Raw genomic sequence first — 21,452 nt, forward strand, 5'->3', positions numbered from 1 at the left:
TTTTCACAATGAAAAACTAAAGATCTTTTATAAGTTATTGAATATTGGAAAGAAAGTAAAAAACTGAATGGCTTCATTATGTCAAGAAGGCATGATGAAATAAAAAAGCCTGTAGATTTTTTACCCCACTATGAATTATTTAATGGTACTTCTAAGACCATACCCTATTTTCTGAAAATCATCCAAATAAAGATAAACTATTTGTTTAAGGGCTGACAAAACTGCTAGTCCTTCTTTTACCTGAGCAGAGTTAGATGGCTGTTTTCTCCATGGCCCTCCTGTAGTCATATTTGTGCAATTATGAGGTAGAATAAGTGTATTTTGCTACAGGTAAGGCACATTTCCATTATTTCCATTTCCCATAAAATAAGTATTGCCTGTCACAGTACTATTTGTAATCCCTAGAGATTTTGATGGCCCAAAGGACCATAGCCTGCAAAGAAAGGTCCACTTGACAAAGACTGTTCAAAACCAGCAAGGTGAACTCCAGGCTGACAGATAGATACTAGGTACTCTGGTCAGAGCTGCAAGTAGTTGCTGGACAGAGTTTGTAGGCAGTGATGTGTCAGCTATTGGTCATCCATTAAGTATTCCAAAAGTTTGGACTTGATCAACTCTTGTTTGTCTCATCTTCAAAGACAAAAAAAAGTGCTTGTATAATTTAGAAAATGATTAATAAATTTCATGTACTGAATGTTAATTCACATGTCAGGTGTAGTGTGATGCCTTTAATGCCAGACGTTGGAGAGCAGAGGGAGGAGAATCCCTGTGAGTTCAACACTAGACTGGTCTACATTGTAAATTCTAGGCCTGCCAGAGTAATAAAAACTCTTGTCTAAGAAAACAAAGCAAAACATTATAGTGACTAGAGTCATAACTGAGGAGCTAAGAGCATTGCAATTTTTCAGACAACTTGAGCTCAGTTCCCAACACCCAGGTTAGAAAGTTTATCTTAATTCCACCTATAGGCACATGGTTATCCTGTACATTCACACACATACATACATACACACACACACACACACACACACGTAGGTCTTTTAAAATAAAATTGAAAATGGAAGAAGGTTTTACAGAAAACTTCCCATTCTTGTCAAGGAAAGCAGTTAAATAATAGGTATTATGTAATTATTAGAAATATAGGGATGAAGAAATGGCTCAGGGGTTAAGAGCATGGTCCAATTTCAAGCACCCTAACCAATGTCCTCTTTTGGCCTCCAAAGAAACCAAGCATGCTGGTGGTACACAGAAAAATCTTAAGTACACATAAGTAAAAATAATCTTTTTTAAAAATCATGTTATATAAGTCTTCACGTTAACCAATTCATTAAAATGCCTCAATTTGTGATAACCACCACATAATAAAAGTGAGCATGAGGGCTAGAGATGGCTCAGTGGTTAAGAGGCACAGCTATTCTTCCAGAGTACCCAGGTTTGATTCTCAATACAAATAAGGTAATGCACTACTCAGAATTCCAGTGCCAGGGAATCTTTCCCCTGCCCCACCCTGCCCCATTATGGATTCGTCAGGTACTAGGCATGCACATGGCGAATAGACATAATTCAAATTTGAATGACACATCCCCCTCAGTCTCAGACATTTAAACATGTGGTTCTCAATTGATGACACTGTTTTGAAAGATCAAGGCATGAGTAAAAATTTTAGATGTCAAATTTTCATGCCATTTGTATACTTTCTCTGCTTTTGGATTGCTAAGGATGTGAGTTCTCAGCATTTTGCTTCAACCTGAGTCTTGCCATCATGACTCCCTGCCATAATAGTCTCTTACCTACTTAAAATATTAAGCCTGCCCTCCTACCTCACATGTATAAATACACACTTTCTCTCTTTCCTGTCTTTCTCCTCTCTTTCTTTTATTTCCCATATAAGTTGTGTTTCCTTTTTTTTTTCCTGAAGAACATGCTTTTTTTTTTCAGGAAGCATAATAAAGTCCTGACAAGATGCAGGGCAAAATGCCCAGGCATGAGGGTGCATGCCAAGTCTATCAAGACCTTCATGGCATCCAAGAAAGTTTATCTCAAGAATCCAAAGGGCATCACTGTGAGTCTTGCTGTCCTGTATATCACCTGTCCTGAGCTTAGGAGGCATGCCCATGAGCATGTTGCCAGGGTTCTTGGGCTCTGTCTCCTAAAGACCAAAGCCAAGGTTCAGGCATAGGCCACAGCATGCGTGGCAGGTTCCCAAGGGTGTACAGGACCTGTGAGGGCTCCAAAATTAAGGCCTCTGTCTGCCAAGGTGTCATTGGAGTCTGAGTGATCCCTGGACGGCCATCTGCATGGACTGGTGTGTTCCTAGACTGCTGTACAGATAAACTTAACCCAGTTCTGGTATTTTGTTCTTTGTTTGTTTATTTTGTGTAATTTAAAAAAAAAAAAAAAAAAAGACGTCCTGGTTAGGCTTTTCCTGTGACTTGGCAAGACTGGCTAGCTCAGGCACTGTGGAGACCAGTAACCTGGGGGTTGTACAGATCATTGTCACCCAGCATGCAGGAGCCATTCATCCTGTGTGTGAGGAGACAGAGCAGAAGGAACAGTGGCCCTTTCCTTCAGTGTAGGGCCCTGAAGAGCCTTTACTGTACCATGGAAGTGTCTCCAGTGGTGAGCCACAGCAATGGATGGTTTTATATCCTCTTGACAGTCTGAGGGATACTGTTCAGATCCCAAAATATTGACATTTCTGGGTTCAATTTACATATTGTTTGACTAATAAAACAGAATAGTTAAAATAGGACACTCAGAAAATCCTGGGCATATGCTTCCTATCATCTTGTGTTGCCCGGATTAGATCCTGGACAGAAAATAAATTATGTAAACTTTTCCTAAACAATGTGATCATTAGAGTTGAATGGTAACTAACTTATCATTTTTACAAACGCCATCAGAAAGAGTTCTCCAAACACGGCGCCAGGTTATGTCAGCTCTTTTCCAGCCTGTCTTTGTTGTGTTAGTTTTAACCCCTGTTTCATCTCTACAGAATGAACAGAAGCATGAGTCTCTAGCTTTATAAGTTGTATTTCATCACAACAATAAGTAATTAATTAACTGACTAAAACAAAATTCTTCATACCTGTGATTTCTGTGCTGTGAAGCACTGTGTATAAACTTGTACTGGATGATGTAAAGCAGTCTGGCTGGCCACTATTCCAGCTATCAGAAACATTCTGGAGAATTTTATTTTTAATATTAGAAATATTTGCTTAAATCCATACACAATTATGTCTAATGAGACAACATTGACTATTAATCAAAATATTTACAAATACATGGGATATTGCTTTTAAATACTACAAAACAATCTAAATACACTTTTCCAAACCTATAAATTTTTAGAAGGTTAGTATCTTAGTTATGTTTAAAAGTATTATTAAGACTGTCTACTATATGTAAACAATCAATTTATTTCAATGTCAATGAACAGAGATGATAAAAAATACTTTTAAAAGGGTAGTAGTAGTAATAGAAACAGTAATAGCAATAATAATAAATTGGTAATAAGTAAAAAGCAGTAAAATCTGAAAAAGTATTAATGAACATAAGTTTATCTCATTCTTCTGTATATAATCCAATGCAAGGATTATCAGAAACAAATGTACTGCTTTAGTTTCTGGGACGAACTTGTATCTGTTACACCTTACATGGAAGTGTTGTTTTTTGTTTGTTTTGGTTTGGTTTGGTTTTGGAAGAAGTAAGCAAGTCATTTTAATCTGAGTGTAACAAGTATTGCTGTGACAATGGTATCTGACTAGAGTCTAATACAGGTCCAATATTTGAATCATCAGTTTTTTAAGTTTAAAAAAAATCCCAGATTTTAAGGTAAGAATATGATTATATTCATTTATAATTATCATGGGACTTTAGCTCCTTTAAAAAACTGTTTCAAAGCCAGGAAAGTTGACACACACCTTTAATTCCAGCACTCAGAGGCAGAGGAAAGTGTATCTCTATGAGTTCAAGATCAGCCTGGTCTACAGAGTGAGTTCCAGGAAAGGCTCCAAAGCTACAGAGAAAGCCTGTCTCATAAAACCAATAAAAAAAAAAAGTTTCTAAATCGAGAAACCTCTTTCCAATAGCTATCTCTTCCAAATCATGAACATACATAAAAGTTTTAAAATGTTAACCCCAAGTAAATTCCCAAATCAAAGGGAGTCCCATATTGATCTAAAATTCCTTCACAACTAAATATTTTAATTTGAAGGACTTCACATGTTAAAGACTCTAATAAACTATTCAGTAAAACAAGTTTTTGATTATTATAAAAATGAAAAACGGTTAAAAGCTGGGCACCTATGGAAGATAACTTCTTACCTGCTGTGCTGTGTTCATGGCACCCTGCCTGGAGGTAAGCTCTGCAGGGATTGGTAGGCTCCATGCCTCCTCAATACTAGGAAGTAATTTAGTTTTATTCTGTAGATTACCTTGTGGAAGATTACACAACTGAGCCTAGGAAAAATTATATAAAAAGCAAATTTAACACAATCCTATTTAAGTAAGATAAAGTCAAGTAAATCTTCCTCACTGTTATAGGTATTTAATTCTTACAGAAATATAATTCTAAATTGGGAGTTTTAGAAAAATATTTAAGTAGAAAAAAGGCAACTAATATATATTCAGGAGAATAAGAACACAGCCATCTTCCAACTTTCTGATTTCTTATTCTTCCATTACTTTTCAATCAAAAGTGAAAATAAGGGTTCACATATTTTCCTATGTTTATGAAAACTTAGGAATAAAGAAAGATACCATATTGAAAAAAGGCCTATTAAATGTATAATATGTAAATTAATAGGCATCACAATATGTAAGTGCAACAGGACATGTGTTAAATACTACCTATCTTATTAGAATTAAAAATAAAGAAACAGTATAAAATACTACAAAGTATAGAACAAATAAAGACCAAAAGAGCTGTTGTAATGCCTCATACTGGAAGAATTGAATTGACTCCCATAGATTGTCCTCTAATCTCCAAATTACTCCAGTAGCTCACAAGTAATACACAGCACACCAACATAAAACAAATGTTAACTAAAAATATAAACATTGTTTAAACAACTTTTCGACCATTTATCTGTCACTTATTATATTAGGAAATTTGTTCTTTATAATACTCTATTTTAAGAAATTACCTGTAAAAACATAATTCTTGATGTAAGTGCAGATGTATGACTACAGCTTTTGCTCCTAGTTGCATTTAAGTAGCATTTAATTGCATCCTGAGGTTGGTTGCAGGACTCATAAAGAATGCCTAAGTCCATCCAGGCTGCTGCATGTCCATGATCCAACTGTACAGCACATATATAAGCCTGTAAGGCATCCATAGGCTGATTTTGCTGTTGATAGAGCACACTAGAAAGAAAAAATAATGATTGGTTGTTTTGTTTTAAACAGACTAATTAGGGTCTTCAGAGATGGCTCAATGGCTGAGCAATTTCTACTCCTGCAGCAGAAAGTATATACATAACATCTGAGACAGATGTAATTCCAATCCTGTAATTCCAATCTGTAATTCCAATCCTATGGGATCCAACATTGTCTTCTAGCCTCCACAGGTACCTGCAATCATATGGTATACATACATACATTTAGGCAGGCAGAAAGGCACACACAAGCAAGCACACAGGCACGCGCGCGCGCACACACACACACACACACAGTAAGTAAGTTGATAAAAGCAGGGGTTGAAAAAAAAAGCACTCGAGAGAGGGGTGCTAGCCTGAGTGAATGGATACCTTGTCCTGCCTGGATACAGTGGGAAGGGCCTTGGAAGTTCCTGGAAGCAAGGTGCCTTGCAGGGAAGTGGATGGGTGTTGGGTGGGAAGAAAGGTAAAGGGCATGGGGGGAGGGAAGAAATAGTAGGAACTGGATTGTTTTCTCTTAAAAAAAAAAAAAGGAAAACAAAAAAGAAAAAGGATTGGTTGTTATTGAAGAGGACCTGGGTTTGATTCCCAGCAACCAAATGGTAGTTCACAACAATCTGTAGCTCCAGTTCCATAAACTAACATCTTTTGGTTTCTGAGAGCATGCCTGTAGTGCCTAAATATACATGAAGGCAAATTATAACTTACACATAAAATAAAATATTTCTAAAAGTAAAGAAAAATTGAGTACTTTAATTTTATATTACTGCACCGTGTCTTTCAAGAATCTTGTGCCTCCAATCATACCACAAGAACATTTGCTCAGCCATGTTCATAGCAGCAGTATTCACAGTAGCCAGAACCTAGAAACAACCTAGATGCCCTTCAACCACAGAATAGATTAAAAAAAAAAAAGTAGCACATTTACACAATGGAGTGCTCCTCAACAGTAAAAAAGAGTGACACCCACCACCACCACAAAAATATCCTAAGTGTTGTCACCAAAAAGAAAGACAAACATGTATATACTCACTAAGTGGATATTAGACATAAATCAAAGAATAACTTCTGTGAAATAACAATCTTGTACCCTGTAAAGATTTGTCACTTGTATTGGCTTTCCAGAGGTCAGGCAGGAAGTACAAGCAGAACAACCAGATGAGGAGAATTCTGCGCAGTCTGCAGTCACCAGTCAGACACATAGAGGCATTTATTAAGAATAAACTAATTGGCTTTTTAGCTTAGGCTTATTATTAACTAGTTGTTACAACTTAAATTAGCCCTAAGTTAATTACAAATTAAATTCTTGTCTATGTTTAGCTACATGACCAGGTTTTTTTTGGGAGGGGATGAACAGCTGCAGGACCACACAGGACAGAAACTTCCAGCTACAAATGGCACCAATGTGGCTCAACTTCATCCATATAAAACCTGAGAAGACTGCGAAAGGACTCTAGACATAAAAGAACAGAGTTAATCATGACTTCTCGGTAGAAGCATGTTCTCATATGAGCTGTTTTCTAGAGGCAAGCCACAGCCCCTTTAAGAGAGGCTTCCTGACTCAGCATTAGTGGCAAAAATAAAAACCTTGTAGCTCTTTTAAGAGGTTCTGCCACCAAACATCCATTTATCAGGAATTTATGAGTAGTTTTTCTAGGCTACATCCTTCTAATTGGGGGTGCTGATAATCTTACAGTCCCAAGAAAATTTAGCATTATGGTCAAGTCCTGATTACAGTATTCTTTGAGGCGGATCATCTCAGCCGGCAGTCTTGAGACTGTTTAGATGTAGACCTCAGAGGAAACTAGAACAGAGGTGCTCTGAAATTTGGATCATTTGGGTCATTCATTCCTATCACAGATTTTTCATCCACGAGCAATGAATCCAAAACATCATTCCTGAGAAAACAAAAGCAAAACCTCTTCACCAAACTAACCTTTTGAAATAAATTTTGAATTCAAGGCATTTCCAAAACATATAGTTGGATTCATCCAGCAGCACTTATAATCAAATGTCTTTTAGAAGCTGTTGCTCCTTCCTGAGCAAACACTTCAAAACAACAATAACATACGATACCCAGACTCTGGGTATTTTCAATCTTTACGTGTTTTTACATTTAACTCAATTTCTTTTATTTTTAATTTTAGTTTTTTGAGACAAAATTTCTCTCTCTGTCTTTATCTATACTGAAACTCACTCTGTAGACCAGGCTGCCCTTGATCTCACCTGCCTCTGCCTCCCAATTACAGGCATGTGCCACATACCTATGTTTTTCTTTCTTTTTTTAAAAGACTTTCTCTATCCTTCTCTTTTCTCCCAAACTTACATATATTTTTAACCACACTATAACCTTTTACAGATTTTTTTTGTCAGAGTGTGTCTTTACTGTATAAATATCTTTTACTGATCACATGAAGTTTTTAATTTACTAAGCAATATGGCTAAAATTAAAGTCACGGCTTTGGCAGCTAGATCCGCCACACTAATTGCCATCCTGATAGTCTAACTTCATGGAGGAGATACTGGCAGGAGCCAGGTAATTTAACACAATTCTATATAGTTTTTATCTCCATGACACCACCAAGACAACTGATGCCAGCTGCTGATAAACAGCCTTGATTGGGGTTAGGGTGAGGAAGGAGATGCTTGCTCCTACCTCAAATTGGTATGAAAGACCTCGTGGATTCACCAAGGCCTTATCCCCTTGAAGGAGTAGGTAGGGGATGAGAAGAGGAGAGAGCAAGAGAAGGGAGTGGTATGTAAAATAAAAACCAATTTGTTTAAATAAAAATATGAACAAAAAAGAATCATGTACATAAATTTAAAAATGTTATGAGATAATATTTGTTTGTGTATTGAAGGAGATAGGGAGATAGGCTTACCCTATTGAACACCACGTGTCTGCACTTGCTTCTGATTTATCAATGGATTGCCTATAAGATACAAAGGCATCCTGAACTTTCCCAATACTTGAATAGCACCTGAAAAAAGAAAATAGTTATAAATAAATTAAATTCCATCAATGAATATCTTGTTTCCCAAAATGACATATCCCAACAGGGGAAGATAACAAGCTATAATGAATATGTGACATTATATAGATATAGTTTTATATATAAGAATTCTAATATAAATATACTTTATAATTAAATGATCTGCAAACACATTTTGTTAATGAACTCTCCTGAAACAACCTAATTTTCTTCAATGTTTTACTTTAAGGGCTAAAGATACAAACCTGTACTTAAGAAGTTGCACAATAGGTTAATTAAAAAAATCACCTGTTGAGTTCTGTAATAAATTTAATTTTAATTTTTGAAACTTTAACAATCAAATATTCTTTATATTTTATGTTATTTCTTTAGGAAAATAAGTCTATCAATATCAATTTACAAGGCTTTCTTCTTTTAATGAAAGAAAGAGACAGAAAACAGAAAGATTCTAAACAGTATTAATGATGAAGGACACAAAACACTAAAAGTATGTTGGTATTTTGACTAACAACAGGCAAGGCTCCTGAATGAAAAGTTTATATTCATATATGTCATATACTTTAATCAATCTGATATTTATTTCGAAAATGCAAGAGGCATGGCAAGGTACCTGAATAGACTATAAAGAAAGGGTGGTGTTATAGCTTATTTGGCAGAGTAAAATTTGGCCATGTAAAAACGTAGACTAAAGTTCAGATCTGCAGCAATAATGCAAAAATCACCCAGAAAAAGAGGATGTAATCACAAATTCAGTAATGGAAACATACAGAGACAATGTGGGTCCTCCATGGAATTAATGTTAATTATTGAGTTCCAGGGTCCAATAACTGAAAGTACAATATGGAGAGATAGAAGACACTTGATTTTAACCTCTCACCTCTACAAGCACAAGCACAGTGCATGTTCACATGGATGCACATGAACACACAAACAAATACATCATAAAATGCTCAAGAATGTTAGCAATGTATGCACCAAAAAGTTTTAAATGAATACAGTCTTGGATAAACAGAAGAATGCTCTCTAAGATACCTATTTCAAGTAAGAAAATAAGATCATAAAAAAATAAGAATAAATCCTAGGAACTAGTAAAAGAATTTAGACAAGATTAGATGACAGCAGTAATTTACCATAATTCAGGAGAAAAATGATAGTTTTTTAAAAAGCAGCAAAAACAAAAAAATCATGACAGTTTTCAAAATTATAATTTTGATGTGAAAAACTACCAAAATGTGTAACTAAAATTAATATTATAAAGTTTATTTGGAGCTTTTATAATTGAGTTGATGAACAGAAGTTACACAAAGGAAGGCTAAAAACAAGCACAAACCCATAAGTTTGGGTATTCTGTGCATTCATTTTCATTGAATTCTAGGAACTCTTTAATTTCTAACTTTATTTCTTCTTTGACTCAGGGGTGATTCACTTAAGCATTACACATCAGTTTGCAAACTTTCTGTGATTAGTGTTGCTATTAAATTTACCTTTAAGCCACAGTGGTTAGATAAGATACAGAGAGTTATTCCAATTTTATTTGAGGAGAAAGAGAAATCTTTTGTGACCAAGTGTGTGTTCAATTTTAGAGAAGGTTCAATGAAGTGCTGAGAAGAAGGTATATTCTTCTGTGTGTGAATAAATTATTTTGTAGATTCCTATTAAGTCCATTTGAGTCATGACATCTGTAAGTCCTCATTTATCTCATAAGTTTCTGTCTAGTGGACATGTGCATTGGTGAGAGTGGGGTATTGAACTCTCCTCCTATTGTTAGTGTTTGGAGTTTGGTTATAATTTCAGCTTTAGTAGTGTTTCTTTTACATATGTCAGTGTTCTTGTATTTAGGGGATATAGAATTGAGGATTTAGACTTTATCTTGATGGAATTTCCTGTGATGAGAATGAAGTGTTCTTCTCCATCTCTTAAAGTTTATTTTGTTAGATATTAGGTTAGCTATATCTGCTTGCTTCTTAGGTCCATTTGATTGGAAAAGCTTTTCTCAACTCTTTAATATGAGGTAATGTTTGTCCTTGAGGATGAGACATAATTCTTGTATGCAGCAGAAGGATGGTTCCTGTTTTTGTGTCCATTCTGTTAGGCTGTGTGTTTTTATAGGTGAATTGACACCATTGACATTAAAAAACATTAATGATTAGTGATTGTTTATTCCTCTTATTTTTCGGTGCTAGTGTTTGTGTTTCCTTCTTTGGGGTTTGTTAATGTAATGAGTGGGATTACTTGTTCCCTGTGTTTTCATGGGTGCAGTTAACTTTCTTGGGTTGGACTTTACCTTCTAGTACTTCCGTCATAGTGACTTTGTGGACAGGTAATGTTTAAATATGGTTTTGTCATGGAACATCTTATTTTCTCCACATGTTAAAGTTTTGCTGTAATCTCTTAATGTCTGCAGCATAACTAAGAAGGACATTCTGGTTTTCAGAATTTTCACTGAGAAGCCAGGTATAATTCTGATGAGTCTGCCTTTATATGTTACTTGGCCTTCTTCTTTTGCAGTGCTTAATACTCTTTCTTTATTCTGCATGTTTGTTTAATGTTTTGATTATTATATGGTGAGGTGACTTTCTTTTCTGATCCAGTCTATTTGCTGTTCTGTAAGCTTCTTGGATCTTCTAGGCATATCCTTCTCTAAGCTGGGAAAATTTTCTTCTATGATTTTGTGGATATTAGATGTGGTGAGACTTGGACAATCTGTAGGGCCACTAGCAGTTGGATCAGGATCTATCCCTAGTGGTTAAACTGGTGTCTTGGGGTACATTTTCTTTGGAAGGATACCTTGCAAAGCCTAATACAGGGGGAGAGACTTAATCTTGTCTTGAAATGAAGTGTCAGAATTTGTAGACTCCCTGTGGGAAGACTTACCCTTTCTGAGGAGTAGATATGGGGTGGAGTGAGAGGAAGGGTAAGAAGGGAGGTGGGGAGGGAGTTGGCCTGGGGATAGCTATGTAAAATGAAAAAAGATTGTATTAAATAAAATTCTTAATTAAAATCAACCTACCCCTGCACCCAGCCATACCACTCTTGGGAATATACCCAAGAGATGCCCGATCATATGACAAAAGCATTTGTTCAACTATGTTCATAGCACCATTATTTGTAATAGCCAGAAACTGGAAACAACCTAGATGTCCTTCAATGGAAGAATGAAGAAAGTATGGAATATATTCACACTAGAGTACTATGCTGCGGTAAAAAACAATGACTTCTCGAATTTTGCATGCAAATGGACGGAAATAGAAAACATTATCCTGAGTGAGGTAACCCAGACCCAAAAAGATGAACATGGGATGTACTCATTCATAATTGGTTTCTAGCCATAAATAAGGGACACGGAGTCTACAATTGGTGAACCTAAAGAAGCTAAATAAGAAGGTGAACCCAAGGAAAAACATATAGTTATCCTCTTGGCTAAGGGAAGTAGACAAAATTGCCGGGGAGGAAAGTGGGATCTTGAGGGTGGGGTGGGTTGGGGGTAAGGGAAGATGGGGAGAGAAAAGGGAGGAGAGGATGGGGGGAACTTGGGGAAACAGGATGATTGGGATAAAGGAAGGCTGGATAGGGAAGCACGGAAGCGCAATTCTTAGTTAAGGGAGCCACTTTAGGGTGGGCAAGAGACTTAAACCTGGAGTGGCTCCCAGGAGCCCAAGGTGATGTCCCCAGCTAGTTCCTTGGGCAGCTGAGGATAGGGAACCTGAAATGACCCTATCCTATAGCAATACTGACGAATATCTTCAATATCGCCATAGAACCTTCATCTGGTGATGGATGGAGATAGAGACAGAGACCCACACTGGAGCACTGGACTGAGCTCCCAAGGTCCCAATGAGGAGCAGAAGGAGGGAGAAGATGAGCAAAGAAGTCAGGACCACGAGGTGTGCACCCACCCACTGAGACAGTGGAGCTGATCTATTGGGAGCACACCAAGGCCAGCTGGACTGTGACTGAAAAAGCATGGAATAAAACTGGACTCTCTGAACATGGCGAACAATGAGAGCTGATGAGACGCCAAGGACAATGGCAAGGGGTTTTGATCCTACTTCATGTTCTGGCTTTGTGGGAGCCTAGCCAGTTTGGATGTTCACCTTCCTAGACATGGACGGAGGGGGGAGGACCTTGGACTTTCCACAGGGCAGGGAACCATGACTGCTCTTTGGACTGGAGAGGGAGAGGGAGAGGAGTGGAGGAAGGGGGAGAAGGGTGGGAGGAGGGGGAGGGAAATGGGAGGCTGGGAAGAGGGGGAAACTTTTTTCCTTTTCTCAATAAAAAAATATATATATAAAGACAAAAAATATTGTATACATAATAAATAAATAAATAAATATTTTTAAAAAAATTTAAAAAAACAAGCACAAAACAGCTATATTTTGCATAATGACAAATATAAAAATGTATGATGAAGACATCTGAAGAGATTACCTATCATTTGGTGAGGAAATGCAAAAATTTTAGTATTGTAGTGTCAATGTAAATGTTGAGAAACTAGGTAGATCATATATGATGACAGAAATTTAAGTTAATTATCTTAAAAGAAAATTCCATTTAATCAGACAAATACCTGGAGAAGTAAGCACTACTTAAGTACAACATTTTCATTTCTACATAGCAAAAAAAAAAAGGCTGATACACTTATAAAAGCTTATTATAGAAACAAATGGATTTTTAATGCCAAATCCCAAGAAAATGGAATTAACCTCCAACATTTAACAGAAAACTATTCTAGACACTCTCTTCATCAAAATTATCAACATTAAAACGCTTGGCAGGGTGTGGTGAAAAAATATCTTTAATCCCAGCACTCAGGAGGCAGAGATAGCTGGATCTGTATGAGTCTCAGGCCAGCCTAGTCAACAAAATGAGTTTTAAGACAGTCAAGGGTTACAAAGCAAGGCCTGGTCTCAATAAAACAACAAATCAGCCTGGTCTACGTTTGATGGGGGGAGAGTCTTCTGTTTTGTGTTAATTTCATTGGTTAAGTAATAAAGAAACTGCTTGGCCTCATAGGTTAAAACATTGGTGGGAGGAGTAAACAGAAGAAAATGCTGGGAGGCAGAGGAAGTGAGCTCAGAAACCATGCAGCTCCTCTCAAAGACGCCATGCTCCCCTCTCCCAGGCAGATGCGATAGCTCTGCTCTCTGAGACACACGTGATGAAGCTCCGACCCAGGATGGACGTAGGCTAGAATCTTCCCGGTAAGCGCACCTAGCTGTGCTACACAGATGAGTAAACAGAACAGAATTCTGGGAGAAAGAAGCTGAGTCAAGGGTCGCCATGATTCTCCTCCGGGACACAGACGCAGGTTAAGATCTTCCCTGGTAAGACACCTCGTGGTGTTACAGGGATATTAGAAATGGGTTAAATCGATATGTAAGAGCTAGCCAATAAGAGGCCAGGCAGTATTTAAAAAAATACAGTTTCCGTGTAATTATTTCGGGGCATAAAATAGCCGTGCGGGCGGCCGGGTTCCAGGGATGCAGCCCTCCGCTCCTATTACAACATACGTTTAAGATAGTTTTAAATTTAGCCACTAACTTCAACCACAATTTCCAAATACGACATTTAATGTAGCATTATATACTAACTGTCTACTGCTAGGCTCATCAGCTTCCATAATTACTAAACATACAACATTTCTTACATAAAGAATTGTGTAATTAATTATTCAATGAAACACTAACCTTTCCTTTAGAATCCACATATATCAGAGGCCACTTTGGCGCGCACACACACACACACATGTATGTATGTATGTATTTATGTATGTATAGTGGTCCTAGCTGGTATTCTATTATTTACTCCCTTACAAGACTCCTTGATTCAAATAAATCACATTTGTAACAACATTTGATTAAAGCCTAAGAGTAGATATGTAAGTTCAATAATTAAATATTTTTGCTCTAGTAAAAACTGTCTAGGGACCTCTAGGGTAATCTTACATGATATAATCTGCACAAAGTAAGAAGTCAGCCTTTTCTTTAAAAGAAATTACTACATAAAGTTAGAAAACACTAACTACACAATTTCATACACCAAGGACAAGCACAGAAAACAATGAGTACCAAAATTAAGTTATTAGTTCCATTAAAATTTTGTTACCAAAAATTCTGTTAATCAATTTTGAACAGGAAATTTACCCAATATAAGTTTTCTAGTGTATATAGACACACACACATACAGATATACATATACATACATATATTTTACTTGATTTAAAGAAAATATAGTAACAAAAACTAACACTCATTTGAAACACAAAAATGACTATACAACCCAATCTATTGAAAATATCTGACATAATAAATGGGACATAGTATACAATTCAAATACACTAGAAAAATTAAAATCAATATAAGTTTGCAAGAGACCAAACCTAATCATCTTACTTAAAGTAAACTTAACACCTAAACAATTTAACTGTCAATAACAAAGCCAGAAATGCTTAGTTCTCAGTCTAATTTTCCCACTAAAATGCAATACAAGCACAATATTATCCCAAATAGCAAGAGATCCCTAAAGATACAATAATGATAGTTATATCTTGGTGGTAGCCAACAGCTTATCTAATTGAATATAAGGACACATTATACAGGTGGGAAATCATGCTCAGGACTAGTGAGGTCATGAATCATAAATGATTTACTAAGTAGCATAATTACTAACTACATTATAAATTTAGAGATAGGTAAATAAGTATAACTCTTACTGCTAATGAACCAAGTTTCTCTATATTATTGCAAATGGAGACAAAAAAGTCAAAGGATTGTGAGGTGCTCAGACCCAAAGATATATCTTCAAAACAACTTATATGCATAGGGTTCAGGAACACTGCAGAAAAGGAGATGGAAAGACGATGAAGCAACACAGTATAAAACTTGGTTTCTGCGAATGTGTCTTCTAAAAATGAGAGCAAACCTCTCACCTAAACAAGATGTAGGCAATAGTAATATCATTAGACATGCTAAGATGAAAGGCAGACAAGAAAATCTCACAACACCGCAACCCTAGACAAAGAAATACAGGCAACAAATTATTACTGAGAGTGGGAGAAGAAGCCTTTCCTAAGGACATGACTCTAACAATACAAGGTCAGCTCTAAAAGAATATACAATAAAAATGGATGCAGAGGTTTTAATTTATACACTTAAGTATATAAGTTATATAATTATATAATTACATGTAATAATAATAAATAAATAGAAGGCAATAATTTCAGAGGTTAATGGAGGACTTCAGTGGGAGAGATTGGAAAAAAAGGAATGTTGAATATGATAGAGGGAGGAAAGAGCAGAGAAATATGATATTGTAAAATGCTTAAAGAAAAACGTACACATATATACATATAATAAGGAAACTTGACATGGCAATTCACAACTTTAATTCCAAAATTCCAGAGCTACAGGCAGGCAGATTGCTGAGAGGTCAAGGCCAGCCCATCCTACACAACTATGTAGGCCACCCAGGACTACACAGTTCAACTCTGTCTCCAAAACAAAAATAGTCTATTGAAACTATTCAGAAAATTTAATTTTTATCAATGCTTAATAAAAATATTTACTTTAATTTTAAAACTAACTAAAGAGTCAAAACTATTTTCTACATTCTTTCCATATTCTAAAACAATCTTTCATTTTTTTTCCCATTTTTACATTTATTTATGTAGCATGTTTGGGTATAAAACTGGATAATTATATGCCATGCACTATGTTTGAAAGTTAGAAGATATTGTTCATACATCTACTCTCTGTTTCTCTCCACCATAAGGGCCCGAAGAACTGAACAAGATCTCAGGCTGGACAACAAGTTCTTTTACCCTCTGAGCCATCTTGCCAGTCTTAATATTTTTATAAATACTTAAAGTAGAATACCAATTTTGAACTGTAATTAATGTATTTCCTGATTATTATGGGGAAAAAAATCACCACACTAAATTTAAAACGACATAAAATTTTATTTCAAAACTATATGCAAATTTCTGGAATTCATAATAAACACCATTTGAAAATAAATTAAAAACCAGCAAAGAACCCAACAGAACATGATAATATGAAAATAATATGAAAAAAATAAAATGAACAAATTAAAATGTCTCAAAGAAAAGAATTTCAGTACTACCATCTCAACTCCTAGTAGTTATTATAATTAAAGTTAAAATCATTAAGTATAAATAATAAATATGCAAGTGTTTTACAGTGTAAACCAACTATAGAGAGTCCAAATATCTGGCCTTACCTTCCAAGGAAATACCAAGATTGGCCAGAATTAGGATCTTCCTCCAATGACTTTTGGAGATACTGAATAGCATACCTTTCCTTGGTGACCTTGTCTCCTACTAGATCCATATTATGGTGCATCCAACCTATAATTTACAAATTACAATTATTGCCAGGGACACAATTGCTTAAGACTATTATAGCAAAATAAATAATGGATTGAGGTATGCCAAATATTCAAGTAAAACAACTATTTGTTTTGACTAGACCAATCGGTAAGGTTCATCAAAACATAACTCCAAAAAACAAACTGTATGTGTTTTGAAAGAACAAATCAATAGTGCCGTAAAAAATATTCATGCCACTAGTAGGTCAACAAAAACTTTTGAACACCTGTTCGGACCAAACAGAAAAACTTTATCCACAATACAAAATGTAATACAAACGAGATAACAAGCTTTACTAAATTACTATAAAATATACAACATTTACAGAGGAAACAGATATTGTTTCATATTATTTTCAAAGAGATTCTTTTGTCTGTATTTTAAAACCATAAAAATTCTTGAAGAAATTATAGAATTAGATATCTTATAACTTGTGAACAATTATATTAAAACTAATTAAACAATTTAAAATTATAGTTGTATAGAAACTGTCACTTCATCAACACCATTATTAAAAAACCAAAAAACAAGTGTGGGAAGTATTCAAGTCCTGTCATCCCCTCATTCATTATTGCGAGACACTAGTAAGACTTTAAATGAAAGAGATAAGGGGCTGGAGAGATGGCTCAGTGGTTAAGAGCATTGCCTGTTCTTCCAAAGGTCCAGAGTTCAATTCCCAGCAAGTACAGGGTGGCTCACAACCATCTGTAAAGAGGTCTGGTGCCCTCTTCTGGCCTTCAGACATGCACACAGAGAGAATATTGTATGCATAATAAATAAATAAATATATATATATATAAAAAGAAAGAGATGTCTTTGGGCAGTGGTGGCGCACGCCTTTAATCCCAGCACTTTAATCCCAGGCAGAGGCAAGCAGATCTCTGAGAGTTCAAGGCCAGCCTGGTCTACTAGAGCTAGTTACAGGACAGGAACAAAAGCTACAGAGAAACCCTCGAAAAAACACAAAAAATAAAATAAAATAAAATAGATACATTATTAGCCAGCGCCCTAGTGTTGGGAGGCAGAAAAAGGTAGATTTATGAATTGCTGACCAGATTGGTCTACAAAGCTAGTTCCAGGACAGTCAGGGCTATACAGAGAAACCTTGTCTTGAAAAAAAGAAAGAAATGAAGGGAGGGAAGAGGGATCAGTAAAGAGTTGTATTTAAAAGCATGACGATATGCAAGGAGCTCAACAAAAAATAAAAGTCTACTAGATCAAAAGTAGCAAAGTATTCATAAAAGAAATAATAAGAAATATCCATGACATTATATTTAATCCTAGAACACAAATATCTGAAGGAAAATGATCAGCAAAGAGATATTTTGTTAGACTTATTAAAACTTTATAAATTGATATAAAGTATGATAGAAGTTAAGTTTCTATGTACCTAACTGTTGCAATATAGTTGCTTTTACTTGAGATGGAAGGCTTTCAATTTGTAAAAGTTGTTCATAGGCTTCTTTTGCAAAATGGTATTTCTGCTAAGAAACAAAAGGGAAAACAGGTATTTAGAGAAAAAAGAAAAATACTTAATTTAGTATAAATATTCCTATTTTAAAAGTAAACTAATGGCTATAACATTTTATACACTAAAAAGAAAACAGAAAATGTTTAAAATTAGAACAACATAAACTCATCCTTTAATAGCTACAAAACTTCTTCCAGAAACCATAGAGATATAAAAATCTACAGTTCTTAGCCAGGCAGTGGTGGTGCATGCCATTAAGCCCAACACTCGAAAGAAAGAGGCAGGAGGATCCCTATGAGTTCAAGGCCAGCCTGGTTTACAAAGCTAGTTTCAGGACAGGCTCCAAAGCTACAGAGAAACCCTGTCTTGAAAACTCAATAAATAAATACGTAAATAAGTGAATAAATTAATAAATAAATCTAGAGATTTTAAAAGCTAAAAGTCCCTCATATAAAATAAGTGTTTGCATATAATAAATACATATCTCATCATATACTTTAATTCATGTCTAGATTATATTATATGACAATTTTGGTCTGTAAACAGTTTAAAAGACAAAAAATTATTAGCAATAAAAAGTGTTATCGTTGCAAACAATGTCTGGAAAAGCAACAATATAACATAAATATTAATACAAAATTTAAATATATATTCTAAAAACACTCTAGAAAAATACTATGGAGGAAGAAAAAATTAGGGTATTTTTACTGATATTAATATATTTTTCACGGATATAATTTTTACATCTATAGAAAACTTTCTTTCTCTCTTTCTTCTTTTTTTTTTTTTGAGACTGGGTATATTTAGCATATTTAGCACATGCCTTTGATACCAAGCAGAGGCAGATCTCTGTGGGTACAAGGCAAGCCAGGAATACAGAGTAGGTTCTAGGACAGGCACACATAATTAATAACTGACCAACTGACAAAGTAGATATAAATATATAAAAATTAAATATATAAATATAAAAATAATGATTATTTTGGTGGAGACGATATTCAGGCTGTGGGCAGCTATAAATACATCCAGAGCAAAGTTCCTTTTTACGTCTTTATCTTTATTACAAATAACACTAATTCTTTCTTTACATTTTCAGAAGTAATATATGAAATCATATGTAGATAGTACTTTTATGACTGTAAATACATAAACTTTCTCCATGTGTTTTCTCACATGAGATTTTAAATCACATATGAGAACTGAACACTGAACAGTATTTTTTCTAACACCTAAGAACTGTTACATCTTCTATCTTTAAAAAAATAAAAAGGACTTCCTGTCCACTTCTTCGAGTAAATGCAAAACCAAAGGTACACTCAATAATTGAAGAATAAGATAACCTTCATTAAATTTAAGAATTTTCCTATGCAAAAATGAAAATCAGTATATTTAAAAAAGACACTCCCGTAAACATTTGTGAAACAGATAATTATTATCTAAAATATATAAAGAGCTCACCCTATTCATCAGTAAGAACTTAACCCCCTGACATCATAGAACTTCAAATTAGGATCATAGTCTACATATATGTATTAGAATAGACAAGATCTTACTGACATAAAATAGTGTCAAAGAAGCACAACAGCAGAACCTGTATTATTTCTAGGAAAAAGGCAAAATAGTATAGTACCTTCATATGAAGAAATCACCACATAAAAAAAATATGTCATTAAATCATGAACTAATGCGGATTAAAGGCATAGGGTAAGCAAAGAGGCTAAGCTGAGCATTATGGCTCAGATCCCAGTACTGGAGAGACAAGTAGCCATTCTAAATTACATATTTGAGAGAAAGTCTGTGCTACACAGACCATTACTGAGCTGACAACCATAAGAAAAAGAAGAAAATATTATTAAAAGTCTATATACTCTAATTCCACATCTGTGATGATCTGTCTCTAAAATACAACACTGTCAAACGTTGAAGAAAAGAAGAGTGAGCGGCAAAAAGACTTAGGACATGAACCCATTTGTCAATGTAGCATTAAGGGTGCATTCATTTGATTAAACTTACAAAAATATCCCACAACAGGAATAAATTCTAATGTAAACTATGGGCAACAAAATATAGTGATATGTCAGTGAAATTTTACCAGTAACAGTAACAGTGTACCAACAAATTGATAGCTGTTGAGGATGCTACAAATATCGTTAAGGAAGGGGATATACTTGAAATATCTGATGAATGAGTAAATAAATAACAATAAATAAAATAAAAATTAAGAAATAGGTTTGCGAGCTGCCCAACCAGCATGGAGGCCTGATCTCTCGTGGGCACTGGGTCCGAATCCTCCGGGCACCCAAGCGGGCTGGAGTTTCTTTCTATGGCCTGCCTGCACCAAGCAGGGTAGGCGCTTTGTTTGCGAGCTGCCCAACCAGCAAGGAGGCCTGAACTCTCGGCGCCAGGAGAGCCAGTGTTGGGCATGGAGGCCTGATCTCTCTCAGTGCCAGGAGGGCCAACATTGGGGAGAGCCAGCATTGAGTACACAAGGAGACCTGACAGAGTAAAAGAAGATCCATACGGGAGCATTTGGAAGAAGAGATGGGCAGACGCCAAGGCAAGAATTCGCCCAACAAGCTGAAAAGCAGCATAAAGCAACCAGAAACCAGAGACCTCACAACGGGAGGACATGAACACCTTAATCAAGAAGAAGTAGAAAAGATTGACTTCATGAAAGTGATAGAGGCCCATAAACAGCATGTAAAAAACGCCCTTATAAAAATGGATGAGAAATATACCAGAAAGTTTGACAAATTGAATAAATCAATGAATGATACCCTAGAAAACCAAGGAAAAACAATCAAGCAGATAATGGAAACAGTTCAAGACTTGAAAACTGAAATGGAGGCAAAGAAGAAAACACAAACAAAGGGCCGGCTGGACATGGAAAATCTAGGTAAACGAATAGAGACTACATTAACAAGCATAACCAGCAGAATACAAGAGATACAAGAAAGACTCTCAGAATCTGAAGATACCATAGAGAAAATAAACAAACTGATGAAAGAAAACAGCAAGTCCAACAAACTCTCATCACAAAACATTCAGGAAATATGGGACACAATAAAAAGACCAAACCTAAGAATAATAGGAGTAGAAGAAAGAGAAGAAATGCAGCTCAATGGTCCAGAAAATATATTTACTAAAATTATAGAAGAAAACTTTCCCAACCTATGGAAGGATGTACTATGAAGGTGCAAGAAGCATACAGAACACCGAAAAGG

General features: G+C 35.5%; 1 protein-coding gene across 7 annotated transcripts in view; it reads right to left on the minus strand.

The window, feature by feature from the left end:
- LOC142841994 (histone demethylase UTY) overlaps window positions 1–21,452 on the minus strand; it is a 159,358-nt gene that overhangs the window by 76,335 nt on the left and 61,571 nt on the right. For 6 of the 7 annotated variants that reach the window (XM_075958977.1, XM_075958974.1, XM_075958979.1 and 3 more), the window contains 5 exons: window positions 18,148–18,241; window positions 16,610–16,736; window positions 8,261–8,359; window positions 5,148–5,367; window positions 4,327–4,461 (listed from right to left, as the gene is read on the minus strand). In XM_075958977.1, coding sequence (XP_075815092.1) covers window positions 4,327–4,461; window positions 5,148–5,367; window positions 8,261–8,359; window positions 16,610–16,736; window positions 18,148–18,241 — 675 coding nt within the window. The remainder of the gene's footprint in view (window positions 1–4,326; window positions 4,462–5,147; window positions 5,368–8,260; window positions 8,360–16,609; window positions 16,737–18,147; window positions 18,242–21,452) is intronic. The other variant, XM_075958975.1, reaches the window with a different exon arrangement.

Source organism: Microtus pennsylvanicus, chromosome Y, assembly GCF_037038515.1.
Source record: "Microtus pennsylvanicus isolate mMicPen1 chromosome Y, mMicPen1.hap1, whole genome shotgun sequence".
Classification (NCBI taxonomy): Eukaryota; Metazoa; Chordata; class Mammalia; order Rodentia; family Cricetidae; genus Microtus; species Microtus pennsylvanicus.